The 27,598-nt window shown below is 50.6% G+C and overlaps 2 protein-coding genes across 5 annotated transcripts in view; both read left to right on the forward strand.

The window, feature by feature from the left end:
- The window catches only part of CYTH1 (cytohesin 1), a 78,558-nt gene extending 71,185 nt beyond the window's left edge, over nt 1–7,373 (forward strand). For both annotated transcript variants that reach the window (XM_032617890.1, XM_032617889.1), the window contains exons 11-13: nt 663–734; nt 1,644–1,798; nt 5,470–7,373. In XM_032617890.1, the coding sequence (XP_032473781.1) occupies nt 663–734; nt 1,644–1,798; nt 5,470–5,548 (306 nt within the window). In that variant the 3' untranslated portion in view covers nt 5,549–7,373. The remainder of the gene's footprint in view (nt 1–662; nt 735–1,643; nt 1,799–5,469) is intronic.
- A 10,066-nt stretch (nt 7,374–17,439) lies between these two features.
- DNAH17 (dynein axonemal heavy chain 17) overlaps nt 17,440–27,598 on the forward strand; it is a 163,113-nt gene continuing 152,954 nt past the window's right edge. For all 3 annotated transcript variants that reach the window (XM_032617880.1, XM_032617881.1, XM_032617882.1), the window contains exons 1-2: nt 17,440–17,532; nt 20,822–20,972. The gene's annotated coding sequence lies outside the window, so the exon portion shown is untranslated. The remainder of the gene's footprint in view (nt 17,533–20,821; nt 20,973–27,598) is intronic.

Genomic DNA, 27,598 nt, shown 5'->3' on the forward strand with positions numbered 1-27,598 from the left:
AGGTGAAGGCTGATGGCCCAGCAGGTGTGGGGGTGGCCTTTGCTGAGATGGGAAGCCCTGGAGGAGGGCCAGTGGGGGTGAGGGGACGCAGGGCTCTGTTCTGGACAGGAGTTTAGATGCTTTTTGGTCCAGGTGGAGTTGTCAGGCAGGCAGTGTCTCTTTGAGGATCCTACAGTCTGGAGGGGGGAGGTGGGGCTGGAGATAGTGAGAAGGTGGTGACACGCGACACGACTGTAGTCCAGGCGTTGCGGGCACAGAACAGGGGCACCTCGGGCGAGACTTGAGCTTCCTAGGGTTGCTGACACTGGAACTGAGGTTTGAAGGATGAGTAGGCAGGCCAGACAAAGAAGCAGGATAATTTTTGTGTGAAAGGGCCTTACATGTTCCCCACTGGAGGGCCACCCACAGCTCTTGTCACACTCACTCTTTCAGAACGTCTGTGGAAGCTCCTCCTCCAAAGGCTTTTCGGTCTTAGGGATTCGTATGTGGTATGTTGACAACACCCACACATTTCTTGACCCTATTCTTGTTTTTAAAGCTGCTCTGTGGACTTCATGTCGTGGAGGAGTCACAGGAGCTGGGCTGAGTTGCCGTGAGGAAGGTAACAGGACATGCGTTCATAAACTGAGCAGTTAGGTCTTCTCTCTCCAATTCTTCTGCAGGATAAGGAGCCCCGTGGAATTATCCCATTAGAGAACCTGAGTATCCGGGAGGTGGAAGACTCCAAAAAACCAGTGAGTATTTTTTGGTGAGATGTTTTGGGGGGACAGAAGGGATGGGCATAGCAGCTGTTTGATACAGGAAGAAGTTGCAGAGGTTTACAGTTGACCCTTGGACAACAAAGTTGGGGCTGTGTGGGTCCCCTGACACGTGGACTGTTCTCCGTGGTAACTCCTACGGTAGAGTGCCGTCTGTGCTTGGCTAAGTCCGCGGGTGCTGAGGCACTGCTGTACGGACGGAGGCCGACTGTCGGTCATACCAGGATGCTTAATTGCGTGGAAGGCCAGCACCACCCCAACCCCCGCCTTACTCAGGGGTCAGCTGTACTTGAGAAAAACCCCGGAAGTACTCATATGATTTAATTTAAGTTAGCCTAACTTTTAAAATTATCTTTACAGTTCAAGCCAAAGGTGAGACTAAATAGCCTCTTTCATTCTGTCCATCAGCTTTAGTGTCATTTACAGACTATCACACGAGGTATAGAATTGTCCTTCCTTAAAAGGCATCAAGCTCTCATGATTGGACCACTTATTTTATGATCTTCAGATCGCTTATAAATATTTTTCCTCTGTTTTGGAATATCGTATTGCTGGCTTGGCTTTAAAAGGCATTAAGTTACCTGCAGTTCGCTCCATATTTTCTGTATATTAGGAGTAGAGCTAACGTGTATCATCTGCTCGATATCTTTGCTAATAAAACCTATTTATATACAATCTACATTCTCCAGAATTCCACTTCTAGGCTCCTCTTTTCCAAAGGAAAACATATGTTGGCTATATTTTATGAAGGTGAGAATAAAGAAATAAATTAACTTTTTTTTTTTTTTGGAAATAAAAATTTACTTTTTGGGAAATTAACTTTTTTCTTGGTCAGCAGCTTTCTTAGATCTTTGTCACGCTCTCCCTCTCTTTCTTAATTCTCAGAACTGCTTTGAGCTTTACATTCCCGACAATAAAGACCAAGTGATTAAGGCCTGTAAGACGGAGGCTGACGGGCGAGTGGTGGAGGGGAACCACACGGTGTACCGCATCTCAGCCCCAACACCTGAGGAGAAGGATGACTGGATCAAGTGCATCAAGTAGGTGGCAGGTGAAGCTGGCGACCTCGCCTCTCAGATAGTGACACTCCAGCTGTCCCGTGGGCTGCCCATCCCGCCTCTGCGCCCTGTGTGCTGAATCCTTAGCGAGTAGTTTGACTGTGATTCCCCGGTGACTTTTCCCTGGGTGTCTGGATTCTTGACCATTGAGCGTTTTTAAGAGTGCGCCTCACATCTAGGTTTCCCAAGTGCAGCTCATGGCCCCAAAGAGGGGACAGGTGGGCAGGCTTATAGGCATAGGTGCCACTGGCCAGACTGGCCTTTTCACGTCTTAGGAAGTGGGTTTTGTCTTCATGGTGGCAGCTCAGCGGGGATTGTAACCGTTCCCTTTTATAATTTCTTAATCCTGTGAGGCACTGTTGTTCCATTTACAGATGGGCAGACTGAGGCCCATAGAGGGTAAGTAATGAATGCTTGTCAAAGTCACGTGGCCGTGATCCGGGGTTGCGAGGCAGAGCCTCATACTCCCTGCTGAGCTGTGAGGAAGTGGCGGTTCTGGGGTAAGGGAGGTGTGCACGGATCCTGGGGTCCAGGGTTCCTCCTGGCCCTCGCTGCACCTGTTTCACGGGGGAGGTGTCCTGCCCCGGCAGCTCCTCCTCCCCACGGCTTCTGTGAACCCTGCCCCGCCCGCCATCACACCTGCTGCCCATCACCACACCTGTTTTGCCCCTGGGAGTGTATCCTCGCTCTCCCCGCCAGCGCTGCGCCCATCAGACATGGCCCAGCCGTTTCCTGAGGGTGTCCCCATTACTGAGCCTCGAGGCTTCCCCTGGAGACTAGTGAGGCCGCACTGACCGGCGCCCAAGGCCCTGCGGGTCCTGTGTCGCCCCGAGTGATGGGCCTTCTCCCACCGGGGCCGCAGCCTGCTCCTGAGGGGCTGGGCACGCTCTAGTTTTTGTGGTGTTTTTGGCACCTCTACTAAAACAAGTGTAGTGTTTGGGCCAGGGTTAAATAGTGAATAAAGGGCTGAAGGGGGGCGAGATGATGTGGGGGAAGGAGCAGGTCGTTTATTCCCACACAAAGAGCCTCTGGAACGTTGTGCGGTTCAGAAGGGCGGGACAGGAGAGCACCGGTTCGGAGTCAGGCCAGCCCGTGCAGAGTTCCCGCTCGGACTCTCCCAGACCCTCAGCTTGCTCAGCACACAGCAGTGAGAGGCGGGGCTCCCTGAGGACTCCCGGGGACGGTGCCGCCCCCTTCTGGATGATGGTGTTGAGGCACAAGGCCCTTCTGGGGGTGAGACAGATGGTGCAGCGCTGTGCTCAGCGCGCCGCCTGGACTCAGGTAGCCCCGGATGATGACGGCTGTCGGAAGTGTGGTGTCATCAGAGGCCGTCCCACGTGCCGTGGAGCCCATGAGGCACCGTAGTGTTTCTGGCGTCACCACCAATAATGAGGCTCAGGGGTGCTCTGTGCTGGACGCACCCTGAGGTCTGTGTGGAGGAGTAGCGGCGCCTTGGGGACCTGTGGCCATGGAGAGCTCCTTACCCATGTCCCTGTACCCTTTTTTTTTTACCACGTTTTTTTAAAAAATACTTGACTCTTTAATCCTTATGAAATGTATTTTTTGCATGTGGTTTGAAGTAAAGGATGTAACCTTATTTTCTCAAGTGAGTGGCTGATTGTCCTGATACCATTTAGTAATCCATTTTGCCCAGTCTGAAGTGCCCTCTTTAGTGTGGACCGACTTCCTGTGTGTGCACGGTGACCGTGTCTCCTGTGTCTCTTGGTCTGTGTGCTGTCCCGCATGATGATTAGGGCATCAGAGCATGTGTTGAGAGGGGATTGTGTGTAGCCTCCCCCAACTCATTGTTCTTTCAAAAAGGCTCTGTCTGCAGGTGTACATTCTGCCTTTCATGTCATTGTACTTCGGTAGCCAGAGAGCCCGAGCCCTCCTTACGGTCATGCTTGGAATGGTTCAGTCCCTCCATCGAGGTGAATGCAGAGCCTCCTCGGGGGTGGATCCCGGGGTCTGCCCGGAGCTGGCCTCATCTCCTTGTGGGAGTTGCAGACACTGTTCCAGCTCCACGGCTCAGCGCCCTTAACCCTCCCCAGAGCCCTGGGAAGGTGGGTGCAGCAGGATGGTTGTCCCCAGGTGACAGATGAGGACACAGGCACAGCGAGGTGAATTCACTCGTCCCGAACCACAGACCCGAGCCTCCTGACTCAGGGAGCCGTCCTCCTCCACGTGCGGCGCTCAGCTCCAGCCGCCCTTGGCTCTGACGCTCTCCCAGTGAAAATATTGGGGCAGAGGCGCCAGAGGAGGGACCTGATCGGATGGAAGCTCTTCACGATGTTGCTGGAAAGGTTTTGCAGAAGGTCAAGTTGCAGGCACATTTTCTCTCATCAGTGCTCTTCCCAGGAGTTTCCAGCTACCTTGGTCCTGGTGCTCTGGGCACGTGGTCACACAGAACCGCGTGTCTCTGCAGACAGACCTGCAGCGCAGCGACGGTGGCCACTGAGGGAGAGCTTCTGCCGCCCGGTGTCGTCTCCGCTCTGCCTTCCCAGGGCTGGGGCGGAGTGTCTCCAGGGACCATGTGAGGACGGCCGTGAGAAGCACATGTATGTGCAAGGCCGGGGCAGAGCTTCCAGCCCCAAGCACTTCGCTGTGTCCTGGCCCCCGTCACGTGGACTGGAGATGTCCCGCGGCGTCCCTGGGGGCTTGGCCCACCCAGGAAGCGGAGGTGGACTCACCCTAATGCTCTGAAGGTGGAAGCAGGATTCCCTCCCGAGCACTCCGAGTGGTCAGATGCCTGCGTGGCGGGGTCCCTCAGGATGCGTTCCGGGCCCTGTCCAGCTCCTGCCTCCCCCGGAGCTGAGCTGCTGTTTCGCACGGACACATCCTCTCTGTGAACGGGGCCCGGTCAGCCCGCAGGAGCCGTCATGCACCTGGTTAAGTGCGGTCCACAGTCATGTGGGCTTGTGACTGGCCCAGAAGCTAGTTGGCACCTGGAATACTACTTCTCAGGAAAAGCAAATTAAACTTCAAAACGTGGATCACACCTTGCTTGAAAGTGGAGAATGACAAATACAGAGGGACGGCGGATGGCTGAGGCCTGCCATCACCACCTGTGCTGGTGTCTCTGGGGCCAGTGCAAGGGCTGCTTGCGCTCCCTCCCCACCAGGCTGTGGACACAGAGCAGGCTGCTGGCTGCTTGCTTGGGCCCCGACTGCCCAGTGATGGGTCTTGGCTGTCGAGCTGGTGCTCTTGGGGACTCAGAAGTTGCTCGGTACAGAGGGTGGCCGCCAATCAGATGCACCACGTGGCAGGGGACACACGGGGTCGTGTGGTGGTCACTGTTCCAGACAAATGCCACTGTCATGACGGAACTAAAGCGCTGCGCTTGTTTTGCTGCATTAGAGCACAGCTGTGAGGGCGTAGAGGATTCCTAAACTTAAATTTATTACTTGGTTGAAACAGGCAGTAAGCACCCCACAGTGACCTTGTCGCCTGTACCACGTGTCTCCCTCAAAACTTGTCTTTTACGCCACATGTGGACACAGTGAAGGTTGATGCCGTGACGTGGCCTTTAAAGGGACAGTCGAGCAGGGAGGGGGTCTGGGGCACGGCTGCTGCTAGGAAGCCCCTGCCTGGGGTCGTGTCTCCTGGTCCTGTTCCTCAGTCTCCTCTGCTTTCTCCCCTTTTCTGTGTTGCAGGGCAGCCATCAGCAGGGACCCTTTCTACGAGATGCTAGCCGCACGGAAGAAGAAGGTCTCTTCCACGAAAAGACATTGAGTCTACGCAGCCAGCAGGGCTGGTGTGCCCGGCGAGTGAGGCCCAGCGAGTGAGGCCCGGTGCAGCCTCCCTGCCTCCCGTGCAGTGGGAGCGTCTTGCCAGGCATTGCCCTGAGTTCCTAGAGACTAGCTTCAGCTTTTGCTAAATTTTTTAAGTGGGAGAAGGGTAGGCAGCTACCCTTGGAGAAGGGGGCCTGATGCCTTCACACTTGGGTTTTGAGCCTTTCTCTCTAAAAAGAACAGAGCTCCTGTCGGCCATGCTGCCTCCCCGCAAGTCTCCACTCAACAGGTCTGATAGCAGAGCTCGGAGCCGACCATTTACCTCTCGGTTATTCCCTGGGAAGAAGCCTTCAACCCTGCACCATAAATATGTGTACCCATATCTTATTTTATGTTAAGAAAAAAGTGGAATGGAAGAGAAGCCACATGCTATAAAGATATATTTTTGTTTTTTAAAGAAAGAGAAAGAGAAGGTAGAGCTGTCCAGGCATTCTGCCTGTCTGCTTCGGGAAGCTTCTCCCGAGAGAAGCTCCCTGGGCCGCCGCTGTGCATGTCAGCCCGGGCAGGGGCAGGGGCCAGGCGGGCCCCCTCCTCATGCTTCTGGGGCCTCGTCTGGGCGAGAGAGGGGGTGGCGAGAGGGGGGAGGGGGCCGCGCGGCGAGGACAGACTCGGGGCCTGCAGGGCAGCACCGGCCACTCCAGCTGATGCTTTTCCTTCCAGGTGCCTGGGGAGCACTGCGGGGAGAAGGGAGCCCGCCCCCCGCCTGCGCTGTTCCTTCTCTTTCAGGACTCGTTCTTGTCGGGCTTTAAAATAGTCAGCATCTTTCCTTGAGCTACATACCTAATAACCAAAACTGTGAGGAAGGTAGTCCCGTCAGAGATTCTGGGATAACCTGTTTCTTATTTGGTTTTTCTTCCTCCTGCCCCTGAACTCCATTCCTCGTTTTAGAGGAAGGAGCAGGTCTGACCCCATCACCTTAGGGCTTCAGCCTTTTCTGCCTCCGAACTGGCCTTCACCTGGACTCGCCGTGCATGTGGCGCTGGCCCTTGGAGAGGAGCGGGCCTTCATCTGCGCGGCAGGGGCGGGTGGGGGGAGCCGGAGGGTGAGTGGTCGGCCTCCCGCTGGAGTCGGCCTCGCCCTCCTAACGCGTGGCCTGAAGGAGCCGTGGCCGCCGCTCTCCTGCTGTTCTCTCAGGGACTCTCGTCCGGGGCCCGGCGCCCGGTCCAGGCAGAGCAGGGCTGGCCGGGCCATTGCAGCACCAATGTGACCCTGGCTCCTCTGACACCTTCCGGGCGGGCTCACATCTCTGGAAATAGCTTTTGTAAAGGGGAGTGGTGGGGTCACTTTCTGGGGTCCCCCCTTCATGTAGGTCCTACCTGGAGTGGCTTCAGGCGTTTTAATGCCAGAGCTCGTGAAGGTGGCAGAAGAGGGTCCAGGCTGGGAACCTGAAATTTCTGGGCGGGAGAACCAGGGTGGTGCCAGCCGAGGTCCAGGGGGTCTGGGTCGGTGCTGGAGCCCCTCTGGCTATCTGAGTCCCTGGCCCTGGTTCTCACGAATATTACCTAGACAGAGAGGCACCTGGATCAGTATTAGTCTATTTATCAGAGGTGTAAATAATCCATGTATAGTTTTTCTCCTTTTAGATTATTTTGTATTTGTTTTAAAAAAAAGTTTTGTCAAAATATAAAGAAATGACTGAAAGTTGTTGACAGGGTTTTTAAAAAAATTATAATTATTCCAATCGGTTTTTGTCTGTTTTTTTTTTTTTGCATTGTAAACTAGCGCCAAGGAACTGCAGCAAATAAACTCCACATCTGCCCAAACCACTTTGTTGCCTGTGGCGTTGCTTCATGCCCACATGGGCCCTGAGAAGGAAGGTCGTGCTTGTCAGGTGCACTTCCGCGGGAGGATGTGTCACTTGAACCTCTCGTCTTAAGTCTAGTGATGATAAAGATCGGAAGTGGCGAGGATGGTTGTGTCTTCCGTTAAGGAGAGCGGAGCAAAAGTGATCGTTAGCGTAGTCCTTCCCGCCCCCCCCCCCCGCCCTTTTTGGAAGGAGAAACAAAGGTCAGACATCAACTTCAAATTAAGATCGAGAAATGTGCCTTCAGCCTTTATAATACATTCTTAGTATTATTTCATTTTCCAGATGTGCCTACATAACGCCAGGGAAGAGTCACAGTGAGGTAGAGCTCAAAAGTTGAGAAGACATTCAGCATAGCATCTCAGGGTAAGGAGATGGACAAGCCTTAGCCTGTCCCCTCGGCTGGTGGTTCATGAGAGCATGCAACGTAGACTTATTATGTGAGCCAGCAATTCTATTCCAAGGTTCATGCCCAAGAGAACTGAAAGCATGTCCACACAACAACTTGCACACGACTGTTTATAGCAATGTGATTCACAACAGCCAAAAGGTGGAAACAATCTAGATGTTCCTCAACTGATGAATGGATGACCAGACTGTCGTCTGTTCATACGAGGGAGTATCGCGCAGCTGCAGAAAGGAATGAAGTACAGATTCGTGCTGTGACGTGGCTGAACCCCGAAAACATTACGCCGAGCGAAAGAAGCCCGACACAAACCCACGGTTGATATGATTCTTTTCATACGCAGAAAAGGCACATCTATGGAGAGAGAAAGTAGACTGGTGGTAGTCAGAGGCTGGAGATGTTGGGGAGAATGGGGAGTGACTGCCCATGGGTACAGGGTTTCTTTTTTGGGGTGTTGAAAATATTTGGGAGTTAGTGGTGTTGGTTACACAGTGTTTTGAATGCACTAAATCCCCCTGAATTGTACACTTTAAAAGGGTGAATTTTATGCTAAGTGAATTACATCTCGGTTTTAGAACAATGGCAGTGAACAGACGCCATCACTTGCCATGGTTTTACTTGTTCTCAAAGTGTGGTTCCCTGGTCAGCATCTTCAGCGACATCTGGGAATGGGTTAGGAATGCACATTCTCAGGCCCCTGCCACACTGATGGAATTAGAGCCTCTTGTGCTGGGGCCTGGCACAGTTTAACAAGTTCTCCAGGTGCTTCTGGTGCCCAGTAGTGTTTGAGAACCACTGGCTTAAACAACCACCCTGATTCCTTCCATTACCAAACTGAGGTTTGGCCGCTCATCGTTTAAGAATCCAACGTTGAGAGACAAATGTTGGGTAAAAGGAAAGATATTAACTTTATTGAGGAAGCTGGCAATCCTGCAGAGAAGGTGGACTCGTGTCGCAACGAACCAATTCCCCCTTGTCGACTGGGGGCAAGAGCTTTTAAAGGGGAGTTTCAGGGGTTCACAGGCGGGGTTGGGGGGCCATATGCAGAACAGCACAGTCAGCTCTGACAGTAGTCTTGAAATTGCTCACACAGAGGTCTGATCAGTGTCATCTTGATTCAGTTAATCTTCGACTCCGGGGTCAGTTTGTTCCCATTTCCTTGAGGCCAGTTCTTGGAATTGTGCAAGATGGAGCAGCTTATGTCTCGTGGCTACGCTCTGGTCATCATGTAGTTAACTTCTTCCTCCTGGTCGGGGTTTCAGTATCTGCAAAGCAGCTCAAAGGATATGGATCAGAATAGTATCCATAGCCCTTAGGAGGAACTAAAGGTCCTTGAGTTTGTTTAATGGTTGAACTATTATTATTTTGTCTTGTTTGACGATTTTCCTCTGTTTCTGCATTTTCTCATTTCTCTGATTAAATTTATTCTTTGACTAAAGTTCTTCCAGACAAGAGGCAGGTGGAGGACATGGGGAGGGTGGGTGTCTCTGTCCCAGGAAGGCCCCAAAAGGTCCTGCGCCATTACACTTCCTTCACTTCGTTGCTAGGCATACACACACACACACACACACACACACACACACACACACACACACACACACACACACACCAGGCTTAGTGAGGCATAATTCTGTACCATATAATTCACCCATTTGAAGTGTACAATTCAGTGAGTTGGTATATTCACAGAGTTGTTCAGCAATGAACATGATTTTAGAATATAATCATCGTTCCCAAAACAAACCCTGTTGTACCCATTAGCATTCACTCATCTCCCCACAGCTCTAGGCAAACACTACTTTCAGCCTCTGTGGATTTGCCTATCCTGGACATTTCATAGAAGTGGAATCATACACTGTGTAGTCCTTTGTGCCTGACTGCTCTTAATTAGCACAGTGTTTTCGAGATTCATCTGTGTTGTAGTTTGTGTCAGCACTTCATTCCCTTTTATAACTGAATAATATTCCATTTTATGGATACACCACATTTTTATCCATTCATCCATTGATGGGCATTGGGTAAGTTCCACTTTTTGGCTACTCTGGACAATGCAACCATGAACATTCATATGCAAGTTTTGTGAGCGTTGCTGGCGTTTTTGACAGTTCGTCCTATTGCATCTATGGCCTTGCTTACCATTTACTTCTCGGCCGAGTGCCTACCTCGACTCCCTCCTCTCGGCTTTGATGGACGAGTCTGGGCTCACATACCTCTTGGCCAGCTCAGTGTCAGGCTCTTTCATTGGCCTCTCTGCCCACCCACCACCTGCTGATATTCGCCGGGGCTCTAGCCTCTAGTGCTCATAAGCTTCCTGGGTAGGTGACCAGTCACATGGTTTCAACTGCTACTAACCATCTGGGGCCCTTAAATGTGCCTGTGTGATTCCTGTCTCTCCCCAGCACCCCCCAGGGGGGCACTGGGCCTCCCACACTCAGCATGCCTGCACCTGAGCTTATGCTCTGATCGCCCCAGGGGTGCTCCGTGTCAACATTTTCCCCTAGACTTAGCCTCGTGGGTGATTTTTTAAATTTTATTTATTTATTTTTGGCTACATTGGGTCTTCGTTGCTGCGCGTGGGCTTTCTCTAGTTGCGGTGAGCGGGGACTACTCTTGGTTGTGGTGCGCGGGCTTCTCACTGCAGTGGCTTCTCGTTGCGGAGCACAGGCTCTAGGTGCGTGGGCTCAGTAGTTGTGGCACGCGGGCTCAGTAGTTGTGGCTCACAGGCTTAGTTGCTCTGCGGCATGTGGGATCTTCCTGGACCAGGGAAGACACCTCGAACCCGTGTCCCCTGTGTTGGCAGGCGGATTCTCAACCACTGCTCCACCAGGGAAGCCCTCGTGGGTGATTCTTGTCCTAGCACATCGTTACTCTGGTGGCTGCAGAATGATGAGTCCCATCTCCAGTGCTCCCTCCAGTGACCAGTTGGCCCTCGGCATCCTGGCTGTGAGGAGGCTTTCCTTTTCCTATTTATATGCCTGTTAATGGCACAGATGCGTGGATTCCTATTTCTAGAGGTCTGCAACATATCATTGTCCTTAATGAATTTGATGCTCAAAATGTCCCAGATTTGGCCAGTGAGAGCCCTATCCATCTGCTCCGTGTCCTGTGACATGTCATGCCCTGCATTTTCTTAGCACTGACTCCCTTCCTGGCATCACAAAATATTTCGGGATCACCTTGTACCCACCCTGCCTCAGCTCCAGGGTCAGCCATTTCTCTGAGGGGCGCTGGTTCCTTCTAGAGACCAAGATCTGGGCTCTAGGTGTGCTCATTGCTACTGGGGTGTCTTTGCTTCTTTGCCCTTTCAGTGAACAGGGCTGGGAAATGTGCGCATAGATAACACACGTATACGTACACACACACTAGGGCATGTACACATATATGTAGCAGCACATACCTCATTGGGCTATAAGAGAATGAGATGCACATTTTAAAAAGCCAAAAAAACAGTAACAACTCTTAGCCCAGTGCCTGGACATGGAACTCAGTTTAATTATCATCATCATCATCATTATTTTCATTATTATTGAAAACTATGGAATCCTTTGCTCATCCAACAGGGAAACTTTGATCCTCCACATGCCGTGCATGAAATCCCAGTTTGGGGTCCAGAGCAAGGGGCCAGCTGACTCACCCCCTCACTCCAAGCTGGTGGACAGCGGCGCCAAATGCACAGACTTCTACTTAAAACGTGATGCGTGGATGTGCCCAGCAGCTGCGCCTCCGTACTGCAGAACGTCAGAGCCCTCCCCAAAGGCGCCAAAGAGATGCTTTGCTGGAAAGGGAAACGCTCTGAGCAGAGGATCACGTGCAAGCGATACATGCTGCTCCTGCAGGAAGTGCTCTGCTGTATCTTTTCTTTCATATGTTATTCGGGTGTTGGCACAGCAAGGAAAGTACGGGGCCAGCCGCCACTTCAGGCTACTTGACACCGTGGACTCTGCCTTGCGGTTCCTGGGGAGGCCATTGTCTCACGTTACAGGACCTCCTCGCTGGATGGTCTTGGCCCCAGCATAGACGAGCCACAAGCAGCTCTGTGGTCAAGTCTGTGCTGTGAAGTGTCTCTTTCTCTCCTTTCCAGCCGAGGGTTCTGCTAGATTTTCATGGTTTAGATCAACTCCAGCTTCTACCTGGAGCGAGCTGTTTCCTAACCTGGTTAAAACAAGCGGGCTGCTATGTGTGACCCGCTGCAGAGAAGACAGTAGAAAACCTCGGCCCTGTTAGCCACGGACGGTCACGTGACTTGGGTACCAGAACTCGTGTCCTGTACCAAGAGGGACAAGAGTGATTGCGGCCAGACTAGCCTCATCTTCCGTCATCTAGTCCTCCTCTTGGTTCGCTGCATTGCATCGCACGAAATCTACTTTCTACTCTTGGATTAGATCTTTGTACAAATTCAGTTGAAACACATCTGTTTATGTTTCCTACGGGTTCAGAATTCTGCTTAGCATCCTCCTGACAAGCGTCCTTAGTGATTATCATACACAGTCTCCTCCGATCTTTATGCTCTTAAGCAAGACGTAATTACAGTTTATTGAGCACCTGTGTCCTGGGCCTTTTCCTTCGTTTCTCCACTATCCCCGACTACCACCTAAAAAACTGGCATCCTGCCAGATGTTAACAGGTGCTCCTGAGTGTTATGCAAACAGGTTTAGGACATGCTGGTTTGGGCCACGTGGCCAGCATCCCTTCCTGCAGCCTCTCCATATCTGCAGGTGTCCAAAGCACGCAGCGTCTCCTGGACCTTGTGCGTGGCGCTCCCTTGCAGGTGGCATCTCAGGAGAAGCCAGCGTTCGTTGGGCCGGCGCTGCCCTTATCTGGTCCATTCACCTTTCTCTGATGACCTGGGTAGGCCCGGCCCTTCCTGACTTCAAGGCTGTCACTGCCTCTCTGGCCAGCTCCACTTTCTTTGGGATTCTGGCCCTGCTCGCCTCCTAGTTTGGGCTCTTTCTTGCACCTTTCCTGGTTATTTCTTCCTTCCAGCCTCTGGGTTCTTACAGTACTTCTCATGGACAGTCCGTCTCCTGCCTCCTGGCCCTGCAAGTCACTCTGCCTTCCACTTGGAAGTTCCTCCACCTGCATCTTCCTGGGATGCTTCTTCTCATGCCTAAGATCCCAGCTGGGCAACCCCTACCACCAGGAGCCTTCCCAGCCCTCACCCCCCATTCCCCGCCAGCCCCCTGGCCTCTCCGCATCGTGATTCACATCATGCTGACTCTTTCTTTTCTGTTTGGAAAATAACGCTCTTAACTGTGCAGCCTGCCGAGTTTCACATGATGACCCTGAATTTTAACTTCTCAGCGGTTTGTCTCTCAGCCTAGGCAAAATCCACGGGAGCTTTCCTCACTTCGTGCTCACGGAACAACCCACAGGGATCGGGGAGGGGAGCGCTGCTTGGTCTTACCCCAGCTTGGTGAACTCAGACTGGCTCAGTCCCAGGCCAGCACCAAAGGCCCTTCTGGAAGCTCTGCGGGGGCTTCTCCCACTGTTCGTGGCTTGATTTTACGTGGGGGCCGTCCGCCTCTTAGGCCTTGATCTCAAAGGGCCCTTTTACTGCGGACTGAGGGCCAGAGAGGACGAGTATTGACCCAAACGCTCTCCCAGTTTAATGAAAACGTCTGGATTCAGGGCCCAATTCTGATACCCAGTCTGGCGCCCCGTGACCATAGCCCCGCCTCGTTAGGCCCACGGGGCAGGAGTGTTCTGAGTGGCTTCTCCACAAAGCCGCTGGGGCCCCGTGAACACAGGTAGCTTTGCCGAGCCTGGTTCTGTCCTGTGGGGTTTAGGGACGAGCCCCACAGAACCGCTTGTTCGTGACTCTGAGCAAAGTGAAGTTGGGGTCTCCGGGAACCACTGTGTGATTTGCCCTTCATCTTGGCTGCCAGGAAGCCCAGAGTCAGGGACACACTTCCTCATGTGACTTGTTAATCCTGCTTTGCACTTTTATTTTTGTTAATAGACTTATTTTCTTAGAACAGTTTTAGGTTTACAATAAATTGAGGGGTTGGCCCAAGGATTTCCCATAATCCCTGCGCTTACACCTGCATAGCCTCCCCCGTTATCAACGTCCGCCACCAGAGCTCGGGGGGTATCTGACGAACCTACATCGACACATCATCACCCAGAGTCCGCAGTGTACGTTAGGGTTCACTCTTGGTGTTTTACTTTCTATGGCTTTGGATAAATGTGTAATGTCATATATCCGCCATTATAGTATCATGCAGAGAGGTTTCACTTCCCTAAAAATCCTCTGTTCTCTGTCTGTTCACCCCCACTTCCCCCCAACCCCTGGCCACCCCTGATCTTTCTGCCACTGCCTACTGTCTCCATAGCTCTGCCTGTTCCAAAATGTCACAGAGTTGGAATCATACAATGTATAGCCTGTACTTTCCACTTTTAATCGTGTTTTGTTTTTTTTTTAAATAAATTTATTTATCTTTGGCTGCGTTGACTTTGTTGCTGCACACGGGCTTTCTCTAGTTGCGGCGAGCAGGGGCTACTCTTTGTTGCGGTGCGTGGGCTTCTCGTTGCGGTGACTTCTCTTTGTTTCGGCGCATGGGCTCTAGGCACGCGGGCTTCAGTAGTTGTGGCTCTTGGGCTCTAGAGTGCAGGCTCAGTAGTTGTGGCGCGCAGGCTTAGGTGCCCCGTGGCGTGTGGGATCTTCCCAGACCAGGGCTCGAACCCATGTCCCCTGCATTGGCAGGCAGATTCTTAAGCACTGTGCCACCGGGGTAGTCCCTTAATCGTGTTTTTTGACCCTTTATCCTGTTTTATCATTACCATAGTATATATTAGAATTTATAAGCTCATTCACTTTTTTTTTTAAAGAGGAAGTTTGTGAATAAAATAGGGACAAAACTTTAAAAATTGCCTGAATACTTGGTCCACTGTTGCGCCTATCAGACACTTGCTTTTGTGTCTCTTAGGAGTTGTGTGATGCTTTCTTTGTGACTATTTGAAAAGGGAAGTGGAACCACCTCCTGCAGAGTACACAGCGCTGAAGAGATGCAGGGTGGCTTCCCAGGGGGAGCTCTGAGATCTAGCAATCTGTGATAACGTCACTTCTGACCCCAGCCTCTTGTTAGGACAGGAGGGCCTGGGACGGCCATGACACTTGTGGAAACGACCTTGCAGCTCCTTCTGCTGTGGGTTAAGCTTCCTGAGATGGGTTGACAGGACAGAGAAGTCCTTTCTCAAAGTGCCCTGGGAGCAATCGTCGCAATTTCAAATTCTGTCCCCTCTCTGCCTTATTAGATTTTGCTGGAAGCCCTGTGGTTTGAGGGCGGAGGGGGGACACCCTCTGAAAACCTGTGGGCACTGGCTGGGGAATGTCATTTCTTGAAGGAATAGACGTTACAGATGATGTGGAAATAAGACCACAATTTTTGTCACTGTCATTAAAATGGTGATATGATTCTGAGAAATCTCAGCAGAGAGCTTGTTTTGAGAACCATCCAGAGACAGGGAAGTGGCCCCCGCTTCCCTTGCTGCCCCGCCTTTGCAAGGGCCATGTGCTCCACAGGCTGACCTCAGCCTTTGGACGCTGGTGGGCTCTGCAGGGTGAGTGGTTTGTGCAGGATAGCCTGTCTGCTTCAGCGCCATCTCCCCAGACATCAGCAGAACGTGGTCCCTCTAATAAGGTCACCCTGTATCGAAGGAGCATCAGGGGTGGAGCCCTCCTTTCAGCAGCCAGATGGACCTGACACCACCACGGGGCGTGTTTGGGTAGGTTTTGCTGCCAGCGAGGGTTCCAGCAGCATCTGTCAGAGCCAGATTGTACCTTTCGTGTTCCCTTCACTCTTCAAGCCAGTCTCTGCCAGAGGCATCGTGTGTCCCCCATCTGAAGGCTCACTGATCATCTTCTAGGAATCAAAGATGTGTCTCAGTCTGGTTTCTGAATCAGGAGTGAAGATACACCCCCTGTTGAGAATGCTGGACTTGATGAATCAGCCCTCTCCATATGAAAAACTGTCATTTCTTTGCAGGGAAAGGTGCATGTCTGGCAAAAGCTTATGTATCTGTATCACCCAGAACCTCGAGGGAAGTGGTTCTTATTACCTGTGGGCCTTGGCCCCTCTGTGAAGCTAATAAAAGCTACAGACGTTCTTCCCAGAAAAGTACAGAGGGAGCCCCAAGTGCAAAGTCGGTGGAGTCCCTTCCACGGCCCCAGGTTAAACAGCCCCCATCTGAGCCTGCGTTCGCCAAACTCAGGGGCGCCCGAATGGATTGCGAAAGGAGGAAGCCTTGCATTTCAAAGTTTGCTTTTTCACTCTGTGTCTGCTCCCTATATGCTCAATACCTATTTAAAGAATAGGTATTCTTTAAATAGATCTATTTGTCTTAGTCTGCTCAGGCTACTGTAACAAAAAATACCACAGACTGGGCGGTTTAAATGACAGAAATTTATTCCTCACAGTTCTGAAGGCGGGAAGTCCAAAGTCAAGGTGGCAACCAGTTGAGTTCCTGGTGAGGCTGTCTTGCCTACTCGCTGTGTCTTCGCATGATGGAGAGAGAGCGGGCTGGAGAGAGAGAAAGAGAGAGAGAAAGAGAGAAGGAAAGAGAGAGAGAGAGAGAGAGAGAGAGAGAGAGAGAGGAAGCAGGCTCTGCGATCTGTTGCTTCTGTTTCTCTGGAGAACCCTGACTTACATAGACAGCAAAGAGAAACATGGGAAGCAGCCCCCTTGGGAAGGAATTCACTGAAGTGAGTCTGGGCAAATGTGCGGGGGCAGAGCTGGACCTCACGTCCTTTCATCTGCTTTACTAACTTTATGAACTCCTCGGCCTGCCCAGATGGCGTCAGCTCTTCCCGGGCACGTATACGCAGTTGACTCAGGTTGGCACCAAATCCACCCACACCTGTAAAGTATCTGCCCGTTGACGGCCGCTAACATCTTAGCGTGGTACCCCTCCCTCAGGCGTCGGGTGCCACCTTCCCCACGCACTCGAGGGGGACAGTTGTGGGTCTGCTCGGCGGTGTCAGGGGACTCCCTCAGAGGCTGCGGGCCCCCACGGGGATAGCAGATGCCAGATGTCACAGCCAGGGAAACACCTTGCTGAAGTTCAGATGTGCAGTGGATGGACCCCGGGTCTGGGGAGCCTACCGAAACAGAAGTTCAGGAGGTGTGTCGTGGGGACGAGGTGACTTTGACTCTGGATTGAAATATAAGGAAGCAAGGAGCTAGTCCAAGTCACCAAATATTTCTTGGAGGCAGCCAGTCAGTTCCCAGGGAGCGGAACCCAAACCTCAAGTAAATAGCCCTTGCCTGTTCCTTAGATAAGTACAGGTTCTGGGTGAAGAGGATGAGGCTACATACAAATACTGACACTGGCTGGTGGGTGTCTTATGTAATTGGTCCTGTTAAACTTTCCAAGCAATTATTGCCTATAACTTTACCTGTAGCTTTACCTTTAGCTTTCAAAGGTTGGGTCTGGACATGGCTACAGACAGAAAATGTGATGTGGGTGGTGTGTTGGAAAAACTCCCATTTCCCACTTCTCCCTTATGTTCACACACAACTCTTCACTGTGACGCTTCTGCCACCAGATGTGTGGGAGTTGCCCCCAACCGAGCGTTCTCCGTGACACCAGCTGGATGTCCTACAACTGAACTCAATTCTGACACTGCCTACCCGGAGATGGCGTCAGATCCCACAGGTGAAGGGCTCAGTCCCACAAGGCTGCCCCCCTCAACTTCAGATGCCCCAAATCGAAGGAGGTGGGTCCCCACATTACCCGCCACTCTGTCCATTTTGCCTGTAAACTGGCGTCATATGTACTTATTTATAAATATTTCTTGTCTATATTTATTTACAAATATTATTTATATTTATCGTTGAAATTTTAAAACTACAGAAAAGCACAAGGAACAATACAAAAGCTCGTATTCCTACTACCCAGTATTTCCGACTGTTCACATTTTGTCACTTCCCGATCCCCTCCAGTTTCTTAGAATAAATAAGTTAGGTATTCTGGCTTCCCCTTAGGACACAGAAGGCTGGAAAGAGACACACTGCCATCCTAACAAGAGAAATCTAGATAGTCTACAAAATGATTCCAAGCCCATCAAGGAACGGAGATTATAGGGTGACAGCCTCGCCTGAAATCTAAGAAAGACAGGTCTCCAAGGAGAGCAAGAGACGGGGTCACAGGGCAGAGCCGGGGAGGAGATGGGCCGCGGTCCCGGTGGGTCAGGAGACTCAGCTGGAACTTTTAGCCAAGTGCTGCAGGCGCAGTGCAGGCAGGTGAAGGGGAGAGAACCGCTGGTACTGAGACTCCACGGGTCCACCCCAGGGACCTCCCCGTGCGCTCACAGGAAGAGTGGAGGCAGGCAGGAAGGGCAGAGAAAGCTTCCTTGAAACCCACAAACCTCTCCTGACAGAACAAAAGCCTGCGGCCACTGTGGAAAGAACTACAAAGCCTGTCCCCCCCGGGGCACAGGTGGAGACTCATTGAGGCTGGAGGAGCAGATACCCTCTGCCCCTCGTCGGGAGGTAGAGGCTGTCAGAGATCTCCTACCACTGGGAAGGGCAGGGCCACGAGAAAACCCCACCCTGAGATGCAGGGACATGGGGACGGAAGCCCAAACCCAGCAACAGAGAACCCCTCTCCCCATAGCCTGGTGCCCCAGCCCAGCCCAGCCCAGGCTGGAAAGTGTCCAGTAACAGCGGTCCACTGCTGCGGCAGGGGGAGGGAGCCCCGCTCTGAGGGGCAGGCTCATCAAGAAATCCCAAGAACAAGAACGTTGAGAAAAGATCTTTGGCCCCCAACGCTCACGATTGAATTACCCTCCCTGAGGTCCACCAGCTGGGTTTCCTTCTCGCCCGTGGCCACACTGCTGCGTGAATCATCCGATGCTGGGAGGTGTTTCATTGTCGATCCATCCACAGGTTTTTGTCTGTTCTGAATAAGCTGCCATGAACTTGCACAGACAAATCTCGGTGTGGACACGTGTTTCCATTTCTCTTGTAAATACCCAGGAGCAGGGTTGCTGAGTCTTAGAGCATGGGCATCTTTAAGGAGACCACCGAACTGTTTTCCAAATAAAGCTGTCCCTCACATTCCCAGCGGCAATGACCCGAGTCCCAGTTACTTTGCATCCCTGTCAATATTTGGTATTGTTGGTCTCTCTGATTTTAACCACTTAAATGGGTGTGTGACGGTATCTCATAGTGGTTTTAATTTGCATTTTCCTAGTGACTAATGATACTGAGCATCTGTTCGTTGGCTTGTTCCCTGTATTTCTTCTTTGCCGAAATGTCTGCTCAAGTCACTTGCCCATTTTTTTAAAAGTTCAGGTTGCCTTCTTGTTAAAGGGTTGTAAGCATTCTTTATATAATCTGGATACAAGTCCTTGGTTGGATATATGTGTTGCAAATATTTTCTCCCAGTCCAGGCCTTGCTTTTAAACTTTTTTTTTTCTTTTTTGGCCACACCGTGCGGCATGCAGGATCTTAGTTTCCCGACCAGGGATCGAACCCATTCCCCCTGCAATGGAAGTACGGAATCTTAACGACTTGACCGCCAGGGAAGTCCCTTAAACTTTTTAATAGTGTCTTTTGAAGGGCAAACGTTTTTAATTTTGATGAAATGATTTTATCAATTATTTTTCATTTATGATTTGTGCTTTTGTATTCTAAGAAACCTTGGCCTAACCCAAGATCACAAACATTTTCTCCTAGAAGTTTTACAGGTTTACCTCTTATGTTTAGGTCTGATCCATCTTGAGTTAGTGTTTGTGTACGGTGTGAACTAATGGTCAAAATGAGCCCCTTGGCCTCGTTCCTGATCGTAGGAGAAAGCATTCTGTTTCTTTATCATTAGGTGGGGTGATAGTCTTAGGTTTTTCAGAGATGCTTTTTATCTTAAAAAGGTTAAAGGTGTTCTCATTGTTTCCCACTTTGTGGAGAGTCTTACTCATGAATGAGTGCTCAATTTGTTAAATGGTTTAACAAATCAATTTGTTAAATGGAGATTCGGCATAGGTGCAGAATCTCATATGACTTTTCTCTTTCAGTGTATTAATATGGTGAGTTACACTGAATAATATTTTTAGTGGTAAATCAGCTTTGTGCCCCTGGGATAAAACACACTTGGCCATGGTTTTTAAAAACGTATTACTGGATTCAATTTGTTAAATATTTTGTTAAGGAGTTCTTGTATCTGCATTCATGAGGGATAAGGTGATACGGTCATTTAATCCATTAAACTAAATTGTCAGCTCCATGAGAGCAGAGAGTCTGCCTCTTCGGGTCATCTCTGGGTTCCCAGCTCCTAGACAATGCTTGGCACATAGAGGACCCTTGGGACCTGTCTGTTGAATAAAAGACCATTAATGAATGCATGACCATAAGTCACAGGTTGCTTTGTGCCGGACAGGATTGTGTGACTAGTTTATCAGAACTTGTTTTCTGTAACCCAAGGGAATGTGATTCAGGTGCGTTAGTAGCTTATCTGGTTGTTCTGACTCTTAAAGTAGTCCAGATTTGTAAGGATGGAGGTGACCTGAAGATATAAGTGGAGAAGCAGCGTAGGAAGGAGAAAGGAGGAGGCCGTTTCTGGGGTTTCACCCCTGTCTTCTGATCCTTGACCCATTTCTCTCCACCTGATGGGTGCTACCTGTTCACTAAGCTCCCCTCCCTACCCCTGGATTAGGCAGCTACAGCCCTTTTCCTTAAACACCTGGTGGGTCCCGGTGCCGTTGCATCACCTTTGTGTACAATCTAAACAGACTGAGGGCAGGGCAGCTTATCCCCACCCACCCCCCCACCCCACCCCCCCCCACCCCCCACCCCCCCCCCCCACCCCCCCCCCCCCCGCGTGCAGTCAGCTCTCACGCTTTCACTTCCGTCATCATTATCACTGAACCTTTACCGGGTAAACACCACGTGGCTGTCACTCTGCTGTGCGTAGTACCCTTCATTTGTCTGGCATTTCATGTAAGAAATCGCAGTGATTATCTGCTGACTTCCTACTATCATAATAAACATATTATTTCTTTGGTTAAGTAAACTCAGGACGCTCCTTGGAGGCGGACATTTGCACGGTCAGGACACTACAGAGAGGCAGTGCCCAAGGTCCCCAGACAGCACACGGTGCAGACAGGACCTGCGTGCCATTCTGATGATTGGGACGCCCTCAAGCCGGTCTTGGACTCAGGTAAGCACCTCGGTCTAGTGCTCTCCAGGTTGTGTGACTAAGACACTCATTTTCTTATCATGTGTTTGGCAAGTGGGATGTTTTGCGATAATATGCAAAAAGGTAATGTTATATTGATCCTGTCTCTTCCTACACAGATACAGTTAAAAAGTCTAATCTAAGTGGGAGTTTAGGGGAAAACCCATTGACATGATTGTTTTCTTTTTTTTTGCGGTACGCGGGCCTCTCACTGTTGTGGCCTCTCCCGTTGCGGAGCACAGGCTCCGGATGTGCAGGCTCAGCGGCCATGGCTCACGGGCCCAGCCGCTCCGCGGCATATGGGATCTTCCCAGACCGGGGCACAAACCCGTGTCCCCTGCATCAGCAGGCGGACTCTCAACCACTGCGCCACCAGGGAAGCCCTGTTTTCTTTTTTGAAATAATTTCAAAAGTACAGAAAAGTTACCAAAAATTATTGTATAAAGAACACCTGTATGGCCAGATTTACCTGCTAATATTTCCCTCCTTTGCTGTGTTATTGTGTGCGCGCTGTCTCTCTCTTTATCATTTGAAAGTTTACTTGCATACACTCAGTCCTTTAGCTCTAAACCTTTCTGTGCACAATTCCTAAGAATAGGAATATCCACTTACATAACCGTAAAAGCACGGTATAGTTACCAACATCAGTAAATTTAACACGGATGCAACACTTTTGTCTGATCAACTGTTTGAATTCAAATTTGTCAGTTGACCCAGTACTATCCTTTATAGCATTTTCACTCCAGTCCAGGATCCAGTCCAGAATCAGGCATTGCATTTAGTTGTCCTGTTTCCTTAGCCTCCTTTAATCTGGAATTCCTATGGCTTTTCTTTTTCTACTATGGCATGGACATTTTTTAAGAGTAACCCCTCACCCCCGCCTTTTAAAAACTAATAGGTTGCTTCTCATTTGGGGTATGCCTCACGTTTCCTCGTGAGTAGATGGGGGTTATGCATTTTGGGAAGGACCCTGTATAGGGAGTGCTGCATCCAGCACAGGGCACCCCATCGGGAGGCACGAGGTCCAGCGCCCCTCACTGGTGATGTGGGTGTTGACCCTCCTGGTCCACTGCATAATCGCTGTTTCATTATTCTCCCTGCAGCTAATAGGCAATCAGGGAGGAGACACTTGGAGATGATGCAAGAAATAGAACAGAATATTCTATTCTCATGAAACCTCCTTCTAGACTTAGCTCCATTGGTGACTCTCGCCTGCTCCAGTCTTCCCCCGTCAAGCACTTTTACTTTCTATTCTTCCCCGGGAATCACACAAGGGCTGTGTCACTGAACTCAGGAGGATGCAGTCATCACCTGGTTTGTCCTTTTGAGGGTTAACTTCGTTAGGAAGTTTTCCCGACGTTGATACACACCCTGATATAACGCACTGCAGAAAAGACCAAGCTCTGGCACAGGCTGACTTGCTTGGATCATCTGAGCGTGGCTGTGGTCCTTGGCGATTGAGGCTCTTTGTGTGTTTGCTGAAAGCTATGGGTGGCTTTCCCAGAATTTGCATACATCATGGATCCACTAAACTTTCTTACAATTTCATTGATGTCCCTTCCTCAAAGCTGGTCTGTGGGCCCCACTATGAGGCCCCTGCCAAGCAGAGATACCAAAATGTTTTTCGTCTTGAAGGACTGACGTGCCTTCCTTTTTCACATAGCCAGTATTATCCTGCTGCATTCCCATGTTGTCCTGCCTTCCAGGAAACTTGTAGTAAAGTGCAGTGTTGTAGCTCAGCCCCAGCCTCCAAAGACTGGGGGAGAACGGAACTTACCTTTAGGCTGGAAGTGCGAAGTCTTGGCACGATCATAGATTCTGTGCTGAAACTCTCCAGTGGAACACAGAACATCACAAAATTCCAGACTGTCAAGGGGAAATGGAAATCACCGGTATGGCCTTTTGGAGGGTGTTCGAGGTTGGAGGAGCTCTCTGCTACTGGAAGCCCGTCTGCAGTGCTCGACCTTAAACACTGGGTTTGTTTGTACCCATTTCATAGAAGAGAAGGCTGAGAACAAGGAAGCATAGCTCACCGCCACTTGCACGGCTGGTAAATGGGAGGGTTGGGATTCAAAACCAGACCTGTTAGGATAAGCTTTCTTATGCTACAAGAATTGTTTGAGAGAAGCTAATGTAGGTTTATAAAACCCAACGAATTTTAGGACCAGAAAAAGATTTTTTAAGACAACCTGGTTCTCCCTCCTCATTTGATGGACGAACTGGTCTGCCCTGCCAGTCCCTTGGAATGGATAGACTCCCCCACATGAAAGCAAGGGTCTGCCCTGAAAAGTTTCTGTTTAGTTAGGCACCTGAATGGGAAATTACAGAGTGATTTCAGTATTTTATTAGGTGAATTGAAGCAGATATAAGTGAGATCATTCTGTGGTCAAATGCCTTACTTTAATATAAACTGTTCTGAAATAGTGACTCTGTATGGTTTTCTGCTATAGTAGCTTTGGCTTTCCCTCATTCCACCTCAAATTAGTGAAAATCACATGCACAGATGGATTCCTCAAGCCTTTGGAATGTTCTGGTACTTTGTTTGTTTACATTTTTAATGGCCTTTTTTGCTGGGGTTCATCTCTACGTGATCCAAAGTTATTCAGACCAACTCTGACCCTAACTTGTTCTCCTGGTCCATCCTTGTCAACCACACTTTCAGAAATGGGCAAGGCCTGCTTGGTTGGGAACATCCCAGAGTGTCCACAGGCTCATCGGCTGTGGGCACTCATCTCGGAATGTTCTGGGAGCCTCGGAAAGGTTATCAGCTGGTTACAGATGTCTGGAGGGGGAAACATGCAGTTTGAAACTAACATAAAGCATGTATGATCTACAGATAGAGAAACAGATCAATAGATACATCAATAGATAGAGTCCACATAGAATTTGGGGGGTTTGAAGGAACCTTAGCATTTAGTGTACCCCAAAGTTCCTCATACCTCAGTACAGAAAGGTGAGACAGCCCACGAGTAAATGACTTGCATGTGGTCATGTCCACAAGTTAGCAACAAATCTGAGTCTGGGTCAGGTGTCCCAAGGCCTTGTACCACACCACATAGGCTGCTCTGTCCAGAGTCTGCACTGACAAGGGGGCTTTTCTTTACTCTGTAAAGATATTGGCATCTTTAGGGAGCCCCACAGGATTGGGCCTCCAATGTGGCCCATTCTTCTTGTTAGTACAGATATTGGCATCTTTAGGGAGCCCCAAAGAATTGGGCCTCCAATGTGGCCTGTCCTTCTTGTTAGTTACGTAGGCAAACACATGTTCTCTAGAACACGTAGAAAATGGCTTGAGGTGGATATCATGTAACTGGACTCAGCACACCTAAGTAGGAAGGCAGGACAAAAGATTCAGAAATAGCACGACAGAACCTCTGCCCTAAGGAAGGGCCAGGCCATCCTTCCCAGGACCCCTGGAAAGGATTCTTCAGGAGGCATCGTGGAGATGCTGGGGCACCTGGGGGAGGGAGTTCAGATCTGGGGAGATGGTGGATCCAGGAAGCTTTATGAATTGATTTTCACTCCAATTAAATCTTGGAAGACAAGGTAGAATTTCAGCTTGGGTCATTGAAGGAGAGTGGGAAATGGCTTTGGGACCTTGGCAGAGGAGAAGGGGCCAGCTGCGAAAGGGCAGCTTGTTTGGACAGAGGGATGTAAAAACTGGTTTTATCGAAAAGAGATGTTTTTCTTTCCCATTGTCCTCATTGAGGCCATGCCTTACGTTTGGTTTTCTGTGCTCCTCCTTTGCAGCAGGGCTGGGGGTGGACCACTTGGCTCCTAGCTGCCGTGGGTGACCAAGTTGTTGCCTTTGCTCCAAAATCAAAGCAAATTAAACTTGCTTTTGTCTGATTAAATTATACGGGGCTTCCCTGGCGGTCCAGTGGTTAAGACTTCATCTTCCAGTGCGGGGGGTGCAGGTTCAATCCCTGGTTGGGGAGCTAAGATCCCACATGCCTCGCGGCCAGAAGACCAAAACATAAAACAGAAGCAATATTGTAACAAATTCAATAAAGACTTTTAAAATAGTTCACGTCAAAAAAAACTTTAAAAGTAAATATAAATAAATAAATAACATCCAGGTGAGAGCCAGGATCAAGGCCACAAAAACTCTTCCACGGCCTGGCCCACACGTCCCACACGTTCCCTTCCTTTTCCCGCATATATTTAGGAAGCAGGGGGTTATAAGCACATATTTAATCTCAGCGAGACTCTCTTTGAAACAGGTTGCGATGCAGATCATGGTGATAAATCTCTAAGGCTATATGTGTGTATGTTTGTCCACTTGAAACACTTACTAGATGAACCTAGCATCAGGAGACCATGTTTCTCAAAACATTGTTCTAGAATTTCAAGTTATCGGCATGAAATGATACCTGCAGCTCTATAATATCTAACTTTCCGTCTTCCTATTTGCAGTGAGAACTTATGTTCTCGTTCCTAACGTGTATTTGTGGTTTCTCTTTTTCTTGATTAATCTCGCCAGACGTTTGCTCGTCTTGCTATTGTTTTCAAACCGCCAGTTCTTGGTCTCATTTTCAGATCTAGGATGAGTTTTCCTGGGGCTTGGGGAGGTCTGGTCCTTCGTGTTTGCTTCTTTATTAACTCCTTCTTTCTTTATCCTGTGACGGTTGCTGTCCTTTTGTTTGAGTTCCATGCTCGGTGCGTAGATGTCAATCTGTCTGTCTTAGAGCAGGTGTGGGATGCCAGCTCTCAATCCGCTGTGTGCAGACATGTGATTCTGTTCTCATCTCTGCCCAGACATTTCTCTGACAGGCCCTCATTCCTGCTTGGCAACAAGAAAACTAAATTTCACTCCCTTTAACCCAGTAAACAATTCCGTCAGGCATTTCCCTCTAACAGCATCTGGTTTAAAGCTTCTTCTCTCTCAGATGTTAGTTAAACATCTGAGCCCATTCAGTTGTGAGCCCACAGCCTCCATCCTGTCCAGGCTCTTCCCAAGCCCAGGCGCAGCTTCCGGGGAGAAAAATGCAGCAGCCCGCCGTCCCCTTCCCGTCCCAGGAACCCACGCCTGCAGACTGCCGAGGGCGCCGGGCCGCAGGGTGTCACCCAGAGAAGTGCGCGCCCACGGCTGGCTGCAGGCTGTGGGGTTGCAGGTTCCCATCCGATTCTTGGTGACTTCTCTGGCGTCACATGGTGACATCGTCCCCTCCTGTCTTAGGCATCGTCCTCTCCTTTAGGCATCGTCCTCTCCTGCCCTAGCCTCCCAGTGTTGGGATCCTACGGAGGCTCTGCTCAGCCACCCCTCTCATTCCTACGAGAAGGAGAACTCCCAGCTCACCATCCAGTGGGTGACACTTTGGCAGGGCGGGGCTGGTCCTCTAGCCACGTCTGTGGCCTCCCTGGGTCCACAGGAACCTGAGGAATCCTGTCCTGCCCACCTTGACATGATGAGCGGGCGGGTGGTGGGACCTGCCTCTGCCTGGCCCTGCTCACCCCGGCACTGACGTACCTGCAGGTTCTGTCTCTCGGCTACCTTCATGGGAGGGAGGTGCTTCTGCCAAACCCCGCGCCCTTCAGGCTTCAGGGAAGACGATCTTGTCCCTACGGGGGTAGGGGGGAACTTCACCCCGGCCCCCGGCACACAGTTTGCTGTCCTTTGTCACGTGGGACAATCTGCTGGGGTCGGGGTGGGGGCACGGGAGGGACAGCAAAGTGGTGCAGTGTCTTCAGTTACTGCTGAGGACCACCTTCCTTGCAGAACATACGAACGTGCTCTTCTTCCTCGTGATGTCTTCCCTCCGGAAGCAGAGTTCTGAAAGGGAGAGAAAGGCGGGGGTGTCGTCGGGCAGCCTCCAGTCTCGAAGCCTTTCCCTTTCCTCTCTCCTTCCTGGTCCACAGTGAGAAATCATCCGGCCCTCTTGTTGTCCAGGACCGGCCCTGGTGTGTGAAACGGGAGTTAAAGGAATGAAGGGGAGGATCCCGCCTGCCTCTCCCAGCTTCTGGCGGCTGCAGGCAAACCTCGGCGATCCTCGGTGTGTGGCTGCATCTCTGTGATCTCTGCCTCCGTGTCACATGGCCTCCGCCCTCTGTGCCTCTGCTTTCTCATAAGGACACTCTCATTGGATTAGGGCCCACCCTTATCCAGGAGGATCCCATGTAACTAATTACATCTACGAAGACTCTTTTTCTAAATAAAGTCTCACATATAATTCCAGGTGGATGTGCATCTTTGGGGGGCACTATCCAGCCCAGTATGGCATGGGACTTGGGTCTCTGCCGAAGCTGTCACCTTCCCAGGATCTCTTGGTTCCTCCGCCAAGGAGCAGGCCAGGCCCGGGGGGTAGTGGAACGTCTGCGGCTCACGTTCCTTTCCCTGGACTCTCCACCTGCCGCGGAAGCGCCGCCACAGCTACAGGTGTTTTGGAGGCTGGAATGCAGTCTTACGGGCCCTGAATAATCTGAGCGTCACTGGGAACACCCACATCCTCACTCCCAGGAGACGATAGAACACTTCGACCATTGTTGTGAGTGGCTGTTCCTTTGAGCCCCAAAGCAAGAGAGGCGGGAGGTCCAATGTCAGCTGACAGCGCTGAGTGGCCTGGACTGCATTTATGGTGTCTGGTGCCATCGTGCTTCTGCCTAGCCAG

This window comes from Phocoena sinus, chromosome 20 (assembly GCF_008692025.1).
Source record: "Phocoena sinus isolate mPhoSin1 chromosome 20, mPhoSin1.pri, whole genome shotgun sequence".
In the NCBI taxonomy this organism is placed as follows: Eukaryota; Metazoa; Chordata; class Mammalia; order Artiodactyla; family Phocoenidae; genus Phocoena; species Phocoena sinus.